The sequence below is a fragment of the Dicentrarchus labrax genome, unplaced genomic scaffold, assembly GCF_905237075.1.
Source record: "Dicentrarchus labrax unplaced genomic scaffold, dlabrax2021, whole genome shotgun sequence".
Lineage (NCBI taxonomy): Eukaryota > Metazoa > Chordata > Actinopteri > Moronidae > Dicentrarchus > Dicentrarchus labrax.
This window is the reverse complement of record NW_026136724.1, coordinates 8,383,053-8,402,044: the sequence shown is the minus strand read 5'-3', so window position 1 is coordinate 8,402,044 and position 18,992 is coordinate 8,383,053. Positions and strand designations below refer to the sequence as shown.

The following is an 18,992-nucleotide window of genomic DNA, read 5'->3' as shown; positions in this document are numbered from 1 at the left end:
CTAAGGCCAAATGTATGACAAAAATATAGTAACAGCCATATCTACCTTTATATCATTATTAGTTAAATCAGTTTAGAGTCAATTAAAATGTGTGTAACACGATGTGTGGTGTCCGACTGACAGAAAAGGTTGCGAAGACTGCTCTACACTAAATAAATCACATTTATTGCCTACCTTTACCTACCCAAGTGCCAGAATGATCTTTTTACAGTGTATTGTTATGGTAAATTACAGATTTGACTGATTTCTTCCTTTATTTCTTTTTATTCGATGTGAGAAACTTGGCTGGGACAGCAGCCTTGGTGCTCGATCAGTGCAGATCAGCGCTACACAAACAATGTCTAGCTGACTTTAGCCGACTCGGAGTAGAAGCACACAAGCCTGTCTTGGCTTAAGATGACAAAAAGCCCATTGTGCATTAGCTCACACCTAATGATTACAAAGTAGGCTAATTCCTCCATCAAGGCCTGTGGCCGACAAATGTGGATCTGAGAAAATGTGGATCAGCTTAGAAAATCAGGCCACCAAATCGCTTTAGTTTTTGTAATATCGAACCTGAGACCGAAGTTCAATGGAGCATTTCCTACACAATAGTGGTCTTGGAAGAGGAAGCAGAGTTCAATAAAAGAGAAATGTCTCCACCAATTAAATAAAACCTCTTCCCCTTGCCATCAGAAAAGTGAAGTACAATACATGATGTCGCTAAATATATGAGCCATTTTGAGACATCAGAAAACACACCTTATATTCTTTGGACTAATACAGTTCATATGGTATTCTTTCAAACACATTTACGGTAAAATAACGGCGCTTACATCGCATTTTCTGGCTGTGAGTGGCTTACAATAGATCAAAATGATTAGTGACCTCTCTCTGCTATCTCTCCTGAGAGAAAGAGAAATCTCATGACTACAACAACACACAATAATGGGACTACAGATCCCAGATCTGATCACAGTGCTGTGTTTACATAAGGCAGCCAGGCTGAGGTTGACAGTTTGAACGATAGCAACGGAGACTTTCAAACCACTACGGTGCCGCATCTAAACAGCTCAATGTGACTAAATGAAGTGACATGAAATTCATGTTATTTTTGAATAAATTGTTTAAACAGCTCATTTCAGACATTTCGCTTATGGTCTTCTTTCATATGAATTTGTGAGAAATGTTGATGAAAGAAGCGGAAGAGATGTAGAAAGAAAAAAAAGAGGCATGCATAGAAAGACGTGTGTGACAATGTGTTTGTCTCCTTCATAAATAGGATTAGAGTAATGAGATACTGGTGGGGCAGACCCACTGCAAACAAAGGAAGAGTGAAACAAAAAAAGAAGGCGACAAATAGAAAAGAAAGAGCGACGGACAAAAATAGGGAGGTGGACTGACCAGAAATAAGAGACTGAAAGAGACAGACAAAAGAGAAAGTGGCAGACGGGTAAAAAAAAAAAAAAATTAGCAACAGAGGGGAGCAGTGTCTTTTCTATTTGGGCTCAGGTGGGCATATTTTCCAACCCACAGGGAGTTTTGTTGCTGCCACTCCCTTCAACGTGCCCCGTTTCCACCGATTCCACCAAAAAACACGTTCACACTTTCCACAAAGACGAACAGGAAGGCCGTCTGTTTTCTCTTTCACTTCTAATCCCATTTGGACCGTCTTTTATTTTCACTCAATCACAGGCTCAGTGTCACAAGCAAAACCATGTCACACACACACACACACACACACACACACACACACACACACACACACACACAGAGTTGTGCACGGAAAAATAGTGATTGAGCAAAGAAGGATTTAATCCGTTTCCTGGAAGTGTGACATTAGATTCTACAGAAGGCATAGCAGGTGTGGTCAAGGAGCAAGGCCTTATGGGTGAACTCTTGCACCGTTTGATCACATGCTTCTTCCTAATATCTAAATGTAATATTTAGCCTCGCTAACCTCACACTGTTTAGCATCTGTCTGTGTGTCAGTAACCTATAATCACCTTGTATCTGGAGCATGTATAGCAATCATGCTGGTAGGAAACCACACCCCTGTCCCTGGCAACCAGCCAGTCGCCCCTCTGCACAGTGTCTACAGGTGCCTACTTGTGCTAAACCCCTCCCTCCCTAACGTCACCATGGTAACCACAGACATCCGTCTTTCCAGGCAGCCCACGCGTGAGTCAGTAAACTCTTGTTGGGGCCTCGCACTGTTGGATGAAATCAGAAAAGTAGGACGGGCCCTCGATGAAAACCTTCAACCGTCATGATTTAATGTGTGGTTATGTAACCTGAATTCTACTTCCAGAGCTGACACGACAGCAGCCTGTGGTGGAACGCTGCACTCGGGGAAACCCGTCTGCGGCTGCGGCCAATAGTTTATGAAATTCTTGCATAATTAAAAATATCCCTGATAATTAGGGGTACCTTTAATTCATTACCCTGCTGTGATATATGAATGAACATCCCCTGTGGGCAGTCTGTGATCAAGCTCCACTGCGCTCTAGGTGAGAAAAAAAAAAGATCTGGTTTGGTTCAGAAAGCAGCAAAGCCTGCAGCATGAAGCTGTAAAGAAATGTTGGCACCATGCAGCCTGCAGCAGAAGAACAATGAAGACCTTAACACAAACAACCAGAAGGTTCAAAGAAGCTCAGCAGTGGTGAAGGAATAGAAGGGGCGAAAGAGAAGGAAAGAAAATGTCACTGTCCTGTTGTGTATGCCCAAATTCACAGCAGAGAGCAGAAGTTAAAAAAAAGATAGTGACTGGACAATATGCTTTGTAGGTTTAGATAGTAAAAACAGCTCCTTAGAAGGCACAAATTCCTCTAAAAATCTGATTCATATCCTTCTTTTTACGTCTGTCCTGCTTATCTTTTGTTAACAGGTTTTATTCCATGCTTCAGAAATCTGACCTGTGGCCAGATTGACTTACATTACATTAAGCTGGGAGAGGAAACGCTTCATTCCTCCCATAAATACTACATTCAAAGTAGTCCAGTCAGCACTTTTATGAAGTAGAAATTTAAATAAATAATGCAACATTCTGGGAAATTTTTTTTTGCTTTCTTGTCGAGAGTAAGATGATAAGAAGTATAGCAATCTGTTCGTCAAACAAAAACTCAAATTACTTTTTAAGCCAGTGGGGGAATGAAAGCGAGAGGGAAAGTGTGATAACTGTATAAAAGCCATTCAAGGGCAACAAAAGGTAATTTGTCTGATAGAGAACTCACTCGCTCTGTGACTCTTCTAACAGAGGAATCTGTAGTTGGGACCGCTACGATCTTATCACTTCTTTTGAGTTCAGTCAAGCGAGGAAGAGATGAGATAAAGACAGGAAGCAAAACATCGAAGCGAGAAAGAGAGAGAGAGAGAGAGAGAGAGAGAGAGAGAGAGAGTTACCCAGATGTCGTGCATAATGGACCCGCAACTCAAAAAAAATCCCACGGGGTGCAGCTGTTACATGTGCTTGTGATACATAGGCTGACACATACACATGTATGTACAACTACATGTATTTAGGATAGCTGTGTTATGTGTATGTAATATGTAGGGGATATAGGAGCATTAACGCAGCTGTTATACTACTCCAGGCTCATACGCACACATTCACACACAAAAGCATGATGAATGTAACCAATGTCAGATCAAGCCTTTTGGATTCCCAAAGCCTTTCTTAAAGGGCCACTCCACAGATTTTACACTTGAAGATCGGTTTACTCGTCATTGGGAGGCAATTGAAGCACAAATTAGCGGCAGGGAGTTTTAAAGACATGGATATTTAACATGCTATTGGTTGCATTGTGGGAAATATAAGATTCTCTTTTTTTGGAGCTTAATCCATAATATCCAAATATTCTATTCTATTTTAATATTCTCCTCAAAAAAGACCTTCTTGATGGGAAGAGCGTGTTTATTTACAAATTCTTTTATAAATTAGTGTGTCTGCTAGCGGTGTAACCATGGCAGGCAGAACTGTACGTGGTTTCAGGCTTCTTTCTGACCCCTGGTTCTAAAGTGCACTTGGCCCTCACTTTGAGGGGCCCCAAGAGAGGCTCTTATTTACCCTCCGCCTGACTCAGGGCTGTTGAAGATTCCCTCTCTCTAAGGAGTCGTCTCCAGGGGCGATAGGCTTGCCGCAACCATGGGAACGCACTTGATCCCCACAGCTAGCCACAAAAACGACAAGGGCAGAGGACACGAGTTGACGGAGGGGCGTGCGCACGCACACACACACACACACACACACACACACAGTTGCACACACAAAAAAATCATCATCATCATATGCCAAATACGCCACATGCACAATCACTTTCTCTTCACAGCAACTCCTGGTCTACACATGGACACAGGACAAAGACCCACCCCAAGCCACACACAGTCTCTCCCTCTCCCAAATACACACGTTCAACACCTCCATTACCACCGGGCCGCCTGTCAAACAAGACATGATAACTCAACCAGCCCCGCGGCGGGGATAAAGAGCCTTGCTGCACAGATTGAGTTACGTGCAAAACACAGTTCGACAGCTCAGTCAGAAAACACCTTAAACACTGTTAAACTGAGCAACTAATGACCAGGAAATATGTGTGTGGTTGTGTGTGTCTGTGTGTGTGTGTGTGTGTGTGTGTGTGTGTGTGTGTGTGTATGCACAGAGTATGGAAATACTCGGTGGTGATTATGTGTTTGTTGGTGTGTTTGGGGACTACTGGAAGGATGTCTGCAGAATGTGTTTAAGCATGCACGTTGAGTGAGCAAGCGGCAAGCTTGTGTGTGTGTGTGTGTGTGTGTGTGTGTGTGTGTGTGTGTGTGTGTGTGTGTGTGTGTGTGTGTGTGTGAGGCAGGAAATGGCTAGTGGAGTTGCAGGCGGCAACGCGGTTCATTTTAATAATAAAGGAAAAAGGCCACACGGTCTTTTATTTTATTTGGGTTCGCCTGAGGAAATGCTATTGTTTCTCTGACTCTTGGATGAAAATTGCAATTGATGTGATCTCCTGGTGCTTTTGTGTGTCTGTGAGTGTGTGTTTGTGTGTGTGTGTGTGTGTGTGTGAATACTGATGTGTTTCCCTGAGTTAAACTGAGGTAACCACAAAAGAAGATCAAACATGTTTTTATTATCATAAAGTATCCATAAAAGAACTGTTTTAGTAATGTAACATAAACTGGAGCCAAAATAAAGATGGGCTCTGAACCAAAACCAATATCTCTCTTATAAGTGTGTGTGGTATGTGTATGTGTGTAAAGTTGATTTCTGGCCCCGTCATGCACAGGCTAGTGTGTCCCACCTTCCCCCTGGCAGCAACAGACTCTGTCATGTCCATATTACCTCACCTGCCCTCTGGCTATGTAAACCTAGAAGTGTGAATTATTCAAACACACACACACACACACACACACACACACACACACACACACACACACATACACACACACACACACAAACACACACAAACACACACATACACACACACACACAGAGTCCTCAGAGGGTTTACACAAAGCTACGACGTCCCGTGTTCAAGCCTATATGTTACTGCTGTCTTCGTCGTCTCATCACACTTCGATCTATCAGTGTAACAGATGGATAGCGGCCATTGTTGGCTTGTAGCTTTCAAGGAGCAAAACAAATGCGTGGACGACACAAAAACTGAGGTAATGGTAACTGTATCCCATTTGGAACGGCTTGAGAAAATTCCTTTTACAACTCGACAAACATGGCCACCTGCCTGTATGCTGACATCAAGGGGATTACCTTCTAATTAATGTTTTTCAGCTGCTTGTTAAAAGCATATTTTGTCTCTTTAACTTACTCTGCATCATTAATCTTTAGCTTTTCCCCCTTCTTTTAGACCCCTGTACCTTGCATATGTTTAGTGTCATGTTTTGTTGCACTTTTGCCTTTTAAAATCACAAGTTTGCCTGGCTTTGATTTGTCTGCAACACTGCTACGTTGCACTAACATTTAATTATCAAAGCTTCACATCATTGCACAGATGCATGTCATAAAACATGTACAGATTATGGAAATATTTTTCTTGTTTCAAAAACAAAATTCCAAGCAAAACAAAATAAAAGTAGTGATAAAGCAATAGTTTGACATTAAAAAAAATTAATGTACTTGTTTTATTGCCAAAAATAAATTAAATACCACTGTCATGTCAGTTGTTTGCTTATCTTTATATAAAGACTGGAAGCAGGGGGAAACAGCTAACCTGTCCAACGGCAATACAAATCTGTCTACCAGCAAGTCTAAAGCTCATTAATTAACATCTTATATCTCGTTTGTTTAATCCGTACAAAAAGTGTAAAAATGTCATGCTGTAGTGTTACTTCCAGTTCGTATGCTTAGCTAAGCTAACCGTCTCTAGGCTGTACCTTCACATTTACCGCACTGACATGACATGTATCAATTCTCTAATCTAACTCCTGGCAAGAAAATTTACAGGTTTTTCCCCATGATCTTTAATATAGCAAAAAATAATAGGTTGTTTTTAAAAATGAATTATAGATCTCAAAGTCAAAGAACCAAATTCCTGTTGCAGTAAAATATTCCTGGGAGAAAAGAATTCATGCACAACATTTATCTAAACGGGATTTCTGAGGCAGCCGCAGCTGTACAATGCCCATCTAACCATTATCTAAATAGGCTTGTAGAGAGAATAAAGCAATTAAGGATCACCAGGAGTGAGGCTAATGTTTAGGAGCAAAAGAAATGGCCCAATAAAACTGAACTTGATAGGGATCATATAAGAGATAAGAGATATACAGGAGTGAAAAGAGATAAGACAGTAAGACGAGGAGACAGAAAGACACAAGAGGGGGAGAATGAACACACATTAGTGCCAGGATTACAGACTGGTTATAAACTATATAGATGTTTCATCTCTCTCATCTTATTTCTATTCTATTTTCTATTTTTTTTTTCTATTCTTATTCTATTTCTACACTTCCTTTTCTCTTACCCCCTAATTCCACTGCCAGTCTTTCTCAACGTTAATAAGAGGTTTAGGTCATGCTAGGTGAAGTGTGTGAAATTTCCTCCTTTCAGTGACACACACACACACACACACACACACACACACACACACACACACACACACACCCTTACTTCACAGGGGAGCGAGGAAGGAATGTAAAAAGGAGCAACGGTGAAGAGAAACAGAGAGACATGAGAGAGAGAGAGATGTAGTGGGTTAGGCAGAGATGTATGAAGGCGGTCTGCAGTGACAGATTTATCAGATTTATCTTCATTCCTCAATGACACAAGACTGTGCACATCTGCTGTTCCTGCCGACAGCTAACTCATTCATCTAGATAAAAACACGCATAATACAAAGGTTCAACTGATGTGGGTGTTTCAAGACTGAATGGCTAGCAGTCATAACATCTGTATCGGGACCCTCCTTTTGAAGGCTGACTAGCTAAACTGTCCTTAGACTAGAACACAGACACCTGTGACACCTAGGTAGAAATAAAGTAATTAAAAAGGTCTGAAAAGTTGCTAAATCTCTCAAGAAAGTTGCCATGTATATATATAAAGATGGAGGGTCCTGGGGCTGGGCTAATGTAATAAAAAAAATTGTTTATGTGAGCAGGCGTATTACATAGTAAGACTGCTCAGAGTACCAGGGTTACACAAATAACCTACAAAATGTACTCACCAATGTTTATTCTTCTACTTTGGACATTGCCTGGCTATCCCAAAATGCTATTGTGTTGCATTACGCACACACACAACATACACAATTTGTGACACATAAAATGCCTACACAGTATATTTTACGTTAAAATAACCAACATCTTAACAATAATATATTTTTTAGTATTTAGTAGTACTTTTTCTGTTTTGCTGTATTTTTTTATCAGAATAAATCGTTAAAGATATTTTGACCCTGCCAAACATGCTGTCACATACACACACACACACAACAATTTGTAGAAGAAGGTGGCTTCAACTGGCAAAAGTACAGAAGCCTAAAACTGGGTGTAGTCATGGGCTCTATTCAACTGATATCTCACTATTATTTAGTTAATTCCCAAATTAATATCAACCACAAAGGACTTGTAGGGATCTTAGAGAAACACAAGAGAAGATTAAGGACAAATGGAAATTTAAATCCATGAAACTAACAGTCTAAACAGAAGTGTGTGAACCCAGAGACATTTGCTGTCCATGCTCATTACAAGAGCCATCTGTGACGATTTCTTAATGTTGGTAATCCTCCCTGACAGATCGGTGCTTCGGCCTGCCACGCTGCTGCCAAAGAAAACACAATCACTGCTCACTGGGAGCCTACCTACCTGTCTGCCTGCCTTCCAAGGCTCAGACATGTTTATTTCACCTGAACAAACCTCAATAGAGGAAGTCAATGAGAGCTGACAGGTGAGCAAGAAGCCTGTTACTGTGACATTTCTGCTTTTACAGCACTGGTCCATTTTTAGATATGAGTAGCTTCCCCAGCTAGATGGAGAAACAGAGCGAGGCAGATAATAGTGTAGATGAGGACAGTAATACATAGTCAGATGAAAAGAATCTATGTGCACATGCAAAACTATTAACTTAGAGTCAGAAAGATGGAACAGCAATAAAGAGAGAGTCTTCATTGAGAGAGACCACAAGGCTGATATATATTGTACCTAAAACTGTCCATACCACAAAGTGTAACATGGTGACTGAGCGCAATCATCCCAAACTACAAAGCAACAGCATTCCGAACTCTTCATCCACACAGATCTGCATGTGTTCAAAACACCTGATCGATTGAATTTAAAATGTTTTTCTGCTAATTTGATACCTACTACCATATGTGCTAAATGTTTCAAAAGAAGAATGAAAGAACACTTAAACATGCAACACCAGGCTGATGCGGAAAAAGATTGAGGCAAAGTCCAAGTTTTGTACATTTATTGAAGGTACCCTTAAAAGTACCCTAGTAGCGCTATACACAATGTACCCAGAGTGGGTCCCTGTTTTGTTTATGACTTCACCCAGAAGCTGAACATAGGAAAGACAGAAGAAAGTTAGGTCACATCATTGGCACTACCAACTAGGACACACATTTTACGCCCAAACCGAAACCGGTAAACCCCCCAAAATCTACCACAGCCTCTTCTACAGTCCGGACCAGACCAGAGCCAGAATAAACTAGAGCTGACGCCCTAGTGTTAGAGGCCATGTTACTTCTGTATATCTGAGGTAAGCATGTACAGTAGAGTTAGTCCAGTAGACTGTACTACAAGCAGAGTAGGGACTAAATAAGACCCAGGGGGGAAAAAAGCCACCAGTGGGGACTAGGCTAGAGGTCAGAGGTTACCTCCTTCTGATTGAGCTCCAGCCAGGCAGTATAGAGCGGGAGCCGCAGAGCCCCACTGGAGTCCATCAGACTCCCCCCTTCCTGGGAGAAAGACACCGTGAGAGAGAGACACCGCGTTAGACCTGCAGCCCACAACCAAGGCACGTCACTATGTGTGTGTGTGTGTGTGTGTTGGAGGTTTGTGCATATTTATGTTGTCATGTGAAAGACTCATCAGTCCAGTTTTGAGGATTTTACTTCCATTTGCTTCATTTGAGCTTGCAGGAGAAAAATATGAATTGCAGTTGCACGTGTATACATTTATAATGTACTGTATGTGTGTGAGCAGAGGCATGCTGAAGTGTCTGTGGCTGGATGTGCTATCAGCCAATTTGCCAAAAATAACAACAAAGTAAAACCTAATTCCTGCCCACTTCAAAAACACCTCTCCCACCACCTCACACAATAGGCAACAACTCATGCTCTGCCGCCTTCGGACAAAGATGTCTCTGGCAGATTTATACCACACTGTGAAATGCTATGCTATGCTATGTGAACAGCAGGTGAAATTTACAGCAGGAAAAACACAGGGAATATTCCTTTTGGCACAATCATGTGAAAGCCCAAAAGAAGCTTCCAAATGTCAACAAAGGTAGTCACTCCACACTGACACAAAACATGGGTTATGAAGCATCGTTACATGCTGCAGCACTAGATTACTGTGTTAGAATAATGATTTAAAGCAACTAAACAACATGCCTCCTTTGATAGGGAGTGTATCTGCTTTGTTTAAATAGTCACAGATACTCGTTGATGCATTATAATTAGTAAAAGAGTAGTTCCTGGTATTTAAATGTGTGTGTTTATCTGTGATGATAACCTTAACTGTTTGAGGTCTGGAGAAACCAGCGTCAAGAAGAACAAAGAATAACATGGCCTCTTCCTCTAAAAACACACCCTGCCGGGGAATGCAGAGTCTGGGGCTTCACCCTTAAAAAATAACTACTTAACCTTTCTAAAAAGCACTTAGCAGAGAAAATACAAAACGCTGCACCCGCAACTGTGCAGAAACACACAATGTCACAGTCCCTCATCATAACACACACATAGGGACATTGTCCATCTCTATGCACAGCTGAGTTTGTGAGTGTGTTACCATGACACAGCCAAACACCTAATAAGGCATGCGTCTGTCCCTCTAAGTCATCAGCCACTCTGAAAAGCCACATGTGGCCTCGACTATTAGCAATAAAGCTACAACGCCAGGAGATGGATGATAACTCCCATACCACTTACAAGCAGTGTATTTATTTTAAGAGCAATTATCTACCGGCCACACACACACACACACACACACACACACACTTCTACACATACGTGTGTGTGTGTGTGTGTGTGTGTGTGTGTGTGTGTGTGTGTGTGTGTGTGTGTGTGTGTGTGTGTGTGTGTGTCAGCTTGTTCTGGAAACCCAATAAACCCTGAAAGATCAACAAAGAGACAGAGAGAAAATACAAAGAGGGTAGCAGCTATCTATTTTACAGCACAGACGGAGAGATAACTGTCCCCGATGAAGATGAGGAAAACTACAGTAGTAACAGACTGATATTAATGTTAGATAAACACTGGAAATAAAGCATTTAACATTTGTAATAGATGTCAATGTCTTGGATAATTTTGGTATTGACTCCATCTTATATATATACTTAGACTACCTGCTGAAACTCAGAGTCAAATATACCATCTCCAGAGAGAAATATCTGGCTCTTAAGTTGCTAAATGATCTGCTGGTTGGTGATGGGCATGTAATGTAAAGTCCATTTATAACGACGTGAATGACACTGAGAGCAGTGAGAATGAACTAAAACAGTAATAAAACCAAAACCAACCAGGTTTCTAAATACAGCTGAGTGGTTGAGTTACATCAAGTGTTTCAGCAGAGGTGGAATGCAAAAATACACACACAGTATATTTAAAAAATACTTCAAGCTACGCTGTGAAGTAATTTGCACTTATGTTCTGATGATTAAAGCCCTGCCATGTAAACAGCACCAGAGTGAGAGCGAGGGAGGAACAGCAGAAGCAGAATGAGTGAACTTTTGGTACTTGCTGGTGATAAGAGCCAGCTAAGCCTGTCTGGGAATGCTGTCTACACACCCTAGTTGTAAATATCATAGCCCATATTAGCCAGTGTAACACTATTAACATGTCTATCATCAAGCCCCAAGTAGTATTGTAAGAATAGTGCAAAAACACAAATATGTCATATCTGGAGTCATGCTCTGCTTCACTGAATTTGGCACCATGTGGATAGATCACATGGAACTTAATTATAGTTTATTCTTTGCTCTGGTTTACAGTTAATTGGTGTTTCACTCATGAGCATTTTTTCATTTTATTCTTGTTGAAAGACAGCTGGTGAAACATAAACGCAAATACAATTCAGATTCCTGCGAATTCCTTCTGTCCTATTGGTTTCATGCTTCCGATGTGAACTCATACTGAACAAAAATATCTGGAACTGCAGGCTCATTGGATGGGACGCAGTCATAGTTACAAATTAAAATCTCATTCAGCAATGATAGCTTTAAATCCACAACTAAAAATTACATATGACCGTGAGAAAATGCTTATATAGAGTTAATAATAAGAGTTTGACATGCAACGGCAACTATATAATCATTGTGTGTAAATGTGGATTACAAGTGCTGAAAATGAACTACTACTATTACCACTACTCCTAAATAATTCAAAAGTCCACTTACTTTTCCCCAAGCTTTTAACTGAACCTCACAATCTTTATCAATGGAGGAAGTTTGTTGTTGATTTGAAAGCTACTTAAACTTTTTTTTCTGTAAAACCACTACTTCTTGTGTCAAGAATAAACTTTCAAATTCATTAAGATCTGTCTTTCACAGCAAAATCCCTATTATAAATTAAAACTTTTTTAAATGGACCTATTATGGTGAGACTATGGTTGTGGTTATGGTAAAATAAAACAAATCCAAGCATTCTTTTCCTATTTGGCATTTATTGTATCCTGATGTAATCCATGCAGGTGGCCTGGCAGATACAATCATGATACAACTGACATCCTGCCCAGTGTCCACCTAAATAACATCATTTCCTGCACCAAGATGTCATTTCCTGTAGTTAGCATACATCAAAACCCAAGACAAAACTCCTGCTGCTCCAAGAATACCCATCAATGCGCCGTATCTGTGTATGTTTGTGTGTGTGTGTGTGTGTGTGTGTGTGTGTGTGTTTCCTGTTTAGGTGTGCCTTGCTGACACAGTCAACTGTCCTTGAGATGCCGCACGGTGGAATTTCAAACATGTCTTTATCCTTCCACTTCTATTGTGTAACATCTCCAATAGCAGTACGGACATATGCACACATTCAAAACACACACACACACACACACACACACACACACACTCATACACTCACTCAAAAAAGCTGTCTATTTGTCGGCCCCCCACTGATGCAAACACACGCACACACAGCTTTCCAACTGACCCAGATCATTGCAACAATGGCAAGTCCATGTCTGTTGTCATGCCAACCCTCCCCCCGACCTTTGCCCTCTGTTTTTAAGCAGAAGCACCCTAGTTCTTCTGAAGAGAGAGCAGCAGCGGCTTTAAAAAGGGGGCACCCGCACAACCCTGCACAACTTCAACCGCCTCATCATCTGACCCAATAAATCACCCTCTGTGTGTGCATGTGTGTATTGTGTGAGTGCGCCGTTAGGACCGTTACAAGCTAACTGGGACTCCTGTGGGAGGAGAACCAACATTATAACCAACGTTATTGGCATGGCTTGTTGTTGTTTAAGGAACATTTTATATTTTTGAAAATATTTTTATCGGTATTTTTGTGAAGTAGAATTTAAAATCTAGTAAAAACTGTTTTTCGTTTGTTTTACAAAGAATAGAATTGAATGATGCCTAAATCTCCACATATTAAACACTTCTAAGTATTTCATGTTTGAACTTAGCATGTGCAACTGGTTACTGATCTCTATATCAATCACCAGAAGCCATCTTGAACAAAATCTCTCCATTTATGAGCACTAAAATCCCCCAAAAGCTCCCAAAGAGACAACTTATGGACAGAGAGGGAAAATGATTTATGTGCGAGTGTTTGTGTGTGTGCGTGCGTGTTTGCCTGACATGAATCTGGATTACATCACAGTTTGAGAATTGGGCTCTGATCTTCCCTCTAGTCTCTCTGAGCAATGCAAGCAATGCCACCTTCAGACTAATGTGTGTGTAAATCTAAAAGTGAGGGTTCTTTCCCTCATGCACGGCCCACATTCACGTCCGTACATTCACATGTCAACACGTCTAATCTATTGTGAGAACATTACTGCTCTCTGCCATATACATTTCCACTAATCCCTCAAGCAACTGATGTAGGATTAAATTACCATCAGTCAATCCGACTTCTGATCATTCAACACATGAAGAAAAGCTGACCCTGTGTCAGCGCTACAGTCGGCCTCTGGCTAATTCAACGGAATGTGTCACCTGCTTTGCAAATCACTGGTCTGTATTAAGACTGACGCTGGAGGAACGCGCACATCCCCTGCTTTACACGCCAATAACACTTGCATACACTCATAAAACTGACGTAATACGTGTGTCTTTATGCGTGTACTAGAAGAGCAGTTGTGTCTGCATGTCACAGCAGCAAAGATGAAGCCTATAGGATCAGTAAAGATAAATAGAGAAGAAAAAGTAAACGGTACAGAATGGAAACAAAGCAGGAAATCTGTTCAAGCATGGAAAATTAAATCTCTTGTTTCCATGGAGACATCCCTACAAACACTAGACGACCCAACAGACAAACATAAGTCTTCAGTGCCAACTTACTGTGCTCTGCAAATAATCCTAGTGGCAGTCAGGAGCCTTGCAGCCATCTTAACAAAGCACTACAAGGTTCAAGCTATTGTCTCTAGCATCATAAAGGCAGTGCTGTTGACATGCAGCCGAAACACACCTCAAACAATAGATACAGATGTGACCCTGCAGCCAACAAGGTACACTATGGTAGGCTGATTCATCACCTCTGATGAATACTTTCCTGTCACGGCTACCAAATATGCTATGGGCCCTATACAGTAGCTGGTAGACACAAGAAAGAGGCGAACAACCTGTGAAATGTGAGAAGGTGTGCACTGTAGGCGAGCGTTAGCCTCAGAAGCAGGTTACTCTCTTTAACAAGTTGCAAAACACAAGTGCTGCTGAAATATGATGCTGGAAGTCTTGGGTCAGGCCAGTGATGCTACAGCTTTCAGTGTCACAGACATGAATGAAGAGCCAGAAAGAAAAGGAAAGAGATGGGGGGTGAAAAAAGGGAATGAATAGAGAGATGTCTTTTGTCAGAACAGAGCGTACACATGCATACCAACTAGCATATTAGCTTTGAAAGGTTATGAAATAAGGCTAGCACATGGTGTGTCTCGTGTCTACAAGGCTTGAATTGATTGGCTTCACTTAGGGAAGAAGGCATATCCACCACTGTTTCAACTTTAAATGGGTAAGATTGATCTTTAGCCAGGTAAGAGACAGATAATTGTCCTACTCCACACGGTTGTCAGACCACTGACCAGATCGATTTAAAGGTTCATTTGAGAGCTTTCAAACCGTACAGTTAATTGGCTGACACAAACTATAGGATCTACATGTTTAGCAGGCCAGTAGCATCTTATTTCCTGTCTGGTTTAATGTTATAAGAACAATGGCCGCAGGCTCTGGAAGTTTGTTGAAAATGAACACCTGCAATGTAAGCCCTTCTAATATAATATAACAACTGAAGTGGATACATGAGCTAGGTGGTGAAATAATTGCTGTCTCTTTTCTGAGATTGGACTTAGTAAAGAGGCAAGAAGACCATCGTGGGAACGTCTTGAAAAATGGTTAAATAAATAAATAAATCCTTTTTGTCAGTGATTGGGATTCAGGGGAGATTGTACCATTATGAAAGTATCCACAAGGTACATATAAAGACAATCCACCCTTGAAAACCAGCTATATACTTAAGCTGTCTAGTGGGAAAACACAGTTGTTGAACTTTTGACCCTTGAAGCTAAAGCCAGGCCCCCGCTCCTCATGCAAGAAAGCTATACCATAATTCAGTGTCAAAGGCTAAGGCAGTGGGGCGAGCACTGTGTCAGTTAGTTAACGTCACAAAACAAACTTGCACTGTTAAGATAATCTGCCGAATCTGCAGTCAAGGTCAACTGCCTTTGTAGCCTCAAAGAAATTCACATTTCATACACTTTACTACCAGAATAACACTCCTGAACTTATCAACTCTCAACACTGGCTAATTACGCTCCTGATGGAATATTCAACTTGATTTTTCTATGTCATAAACTAAGCTGAGTATCTCATGTTTTCAAAAGCCAGGACAAGGACATTTTAAAAAGTCTACTGGAGGAGGAGGCGCAGCGGTCAGTTGTGTGCTTAAGGTCCTTACCTTGTTGTAGTAATGGAGCATGACAGAGTGCCACTGGCCGTCACTGACCCCGCCTGGAATGTAGGGAGACACTGTGGTCTTTGCCTCACCTGGATGATGAGGGAAGGAGGGAAGAAGAGGAGAAAGAGTGAATGGCGGGAGATTGGACATTGGGGGAGTGATAAACGGGACAGTGGAAAGGAAAGGAAGGATGGACGGATGAAAGAGAGGCAAACAGCAAAAGTGAATTATGACCATAATGTGATTTAAATGATTAAGCGCAGCTGCTGTTTACCTCTACTGCACAGTTTCAGTCTAGGATCTTGACATTATTCATTTAAATACGTAATGTTTCCTGTAAGTGGAATGGGACTGCAAACAAATGCGTTAATGAATCATTCATTCACTTTACTATAAGGATACAACCATTGCAGATATTGCTTTAACGCAACTGAATGAGATGAGGAAATCATCACAGAAATGTCTTCCTCACTCAACATATTCCAGGTGATTGATAAAATACCATTCAATGCAAACTCTGCGGCCTTACTTGACTTACACAGATCCATACGCACACACTATGATCATAAATCAACTGTTAGGAAAGCCAGTATTAGTCCGTAGTATCAATGGCTCTCAGTGAGAAAATTGTAGAGCACAATGGCACCGGATTTACTGGGGGTTTACTCTGTTTGTCAAGGGCAGGAGCAGCCTGGGCAGAAATCCACTGCTCTGGAAATCAGTAAACAGTACAGCAACGCCGACGAGTAAAGTGTGCGCGTCTTTGTGTGTGAGTGCAGAGAGTTAGAGAGAGTTAATAAGTGATGTCTCAGCTTTCTGGTTGCGCATGTGAGAGACAGAAAGTAAGTGATTGTATGTCCTACTTCGCCAACTTATTTACTACACTGCATAAAGATAGGAAAGCAATGACAGAGAAACACTGCAAACAAATCAAAGACATTCCTCCCACCCCTCTTCATTACCTATGAGTCATAATTCTGAGTGTTTAATTTGATGAGTCATGCATTCAACATTTAGTCACATTTCAGATTTGAAATGAGGCACAAGGACTTGGCTTGGCTCCCAAACAGGCTTCACCCAACATAATCATATTGAACTGGATTCCTCCCTGTATGGTACCATGGGAAAGTAGCCCGACTCTGAAAACAACAGTCACCACTCCAAAGAAATATGTGTTTGATCTGCAATCCAACAGTTACCAGTTTTAACAATTATTGTGGGTGTGTGTGTGTGTGTGTGTGTGAGATTGCACATGAAACTGTATGTGCGTCAGTATGCAAAAGTATCTGTGTGTGCATATATGCCTTAAAAACTTGCATTGTTGGTGAAGAAGTCTAGTTTTGAGTGATCCACTGCTCATGGGCTTTAGCCCGTGTGTTTGTGTGTGTTAAGTATGTGTTTTTTGGCAAGTTAAATGTCTGAGCCATTATCAATCAGTCTGGCAGCTCCCTTTGTGAGGAAGCAGCTGCTTTCAAAACCATAAAACACACCCATCTATCTCACCTACACACACAGAAACACACACACACACACAGACAAATGAACATGTTCAAATTTGGGAACAATTTGGATACATGCATGCTCTAATACACACATACACAAAAATAAACACTCTTTTCAAAAGAAAGCGCATGCTGATAAGAGTTATTTCACAGGCTCTTAGTGAAAGTCACTTTAGATAAAGTGCACTTACACCTGTGTTAATCTATCTGCAATGCAGCTGATATTAACAACGATTACTTTAAGTGGTCAGCACACACACACACTGGCATACACACACGCACACATTATGGGGCCTAACCTCCAGAGAAGGTGAGCTGAATCTGCTCGTCGATGATCTCCACAGCGATGAAGTCGTGTTTTTCATTGAATCTGCCGTTGTAGAGAAGCAGAGAGTTTCTCTCTCTGGTGGCGAACCTGCAGGGGACAGATTTTTTAGATTCTACGGTGGTAAAATCAACCCAAAGATTAAGCTACAGTATGCGGCAGCCAGAAAAATAGCTTTGCTTTAATTTATGCAATGCAGAGGTTCAAAATGAGGCTTAAAAAAAACATTTGTCTGACAGTAAGGGTTGAGCGGATTTAAACTGTTTTTCTCCACTTTAGCTCGTTTCCTGTTACATTTCTAAGCACCTCTCCAACTCAAACAGACCGGGGCTGAGCAGTTGAAGGCCTTGCAGATAGCTTTATGATGAAAGGACCAAGGAGCTCTTGAGGAAAAGTCACTTGGAAAGGAAAGGCAGGAAGTGTGAAGCCGGTGGGCCGAAGAGAGGAAACAGTTCCCCTGCCTTGGGATGATGCATGAGCGTATCCACGTGTGAAAGAGGGACAAAGACCTGGTGAATGAGCCACTACCTGCACGTGGGTACAAAGTTCAACATGTGTAGCTGTTTGTGTGTGTTAGGAATGTAAGGTGAGGGCAGAGGAGTCAGCCGGCAGATGCCAGTGAGGGCAGCGGGGCAGGAAGTCAGGATGGCTGTAGCCAAACACTGATAAGGGAAACCCATCGCACAGCCTTTCCTGTTTTCAACCTTTCTCACCGTCATGGTGTCTACGAACTTGCATTTATCAAACTCATCTTACCTATTACTGGTAATGAAACGCGACAAAAGTTTTTCTCCACATAATATATACAGTGAGCTTGCTTGCTGAACTTGCTGAACCAGCAACAGTTTCACAAGCACAAATAAAGTCATAAAGTTGCACATTCAGATGGAGTGTGTGTGTGTGTGTGTGTGTGTGTGTGTGTGTGTGTGTGTGTTCTTTACTCCTATATTGTGTGTGTGTGTGTGTGTGTGTGTGTGTGTGTGTGTGTGTGTGTGTGTGTGTGTGTGTGTGTGTGTGTGCATGTGTGTATTGAGAGAAGGGAACAGAGACACAATGGAAAAGTGTGCACATGTCTCGGCACGCCCCAGTTGACACACTTGCTGAATTCAACTGTGTTTATTTGTGCACCTCCTCTCACTCCCTAAATTACCGTTGATACACGGCTACAAGTATCACACCTCATGTACAGCCGTTGCTGTGCGGTTAAAAGCTGGTGCAGCAATCCCCGGTGGGCGTAAGAAAAAAAAAGGAATATTAATTGGAGCACTTAACGGCCAAGATTTTGTAAATCTAAAATGTTGTCTGCGTAAGAAAACTATTGAAAAATATTATTTGAATTTGGTGGCAAATAGCATGAACTTTGTACATTCTCAAGCTTTTTTTAATATTAAATAATTAATAATAAATAAT

At 41.3% G+C, this 18,992-nt stretch overlaps 1 protein-coding gene across 11 annotated transcripts in view; it reads right to left on the bottom strand.

The window, feature by feature from the left end:
• The window catches only part of celsr1a (cadherin EGF LAG seven-pass G-type receptor 1a), an 89,936-nt gene that overhangs the window by 28,435 nt on the left and 42,509 nt on the right, over positions 1 to 18,992 (bottom strand). For 7 of the 11 annotated variants that reach the window (XM_051391791.1, XM_051391796.1, XM_051391792.1 and 4 more), the window contains exons 5-7: positions 17,557 to 17,672; positions 15,756 to 15,844; positions 9,297 to 9,377 (exon numbers count right to left, since the gene is read on the bottom strand). In XM_051391791.1, the coding sequence (XP_051247751.1) occupies positions 9,297 to 9,377; positions 15,756 to 15,844; positions 17,557 to 17,672 (286 nt within the window). The remainder of the gene's footprint in view (positions 1 to 9,296; positions 9,378 to 15,755; positions 15,845 to 17,556; positions 17,673 to 18,992) is intronic. The other 4 variants (XM_051391797.1, XM_051391800.1, XM_051391798.1 and 1 more) reach the window with 1 other exon arrangement.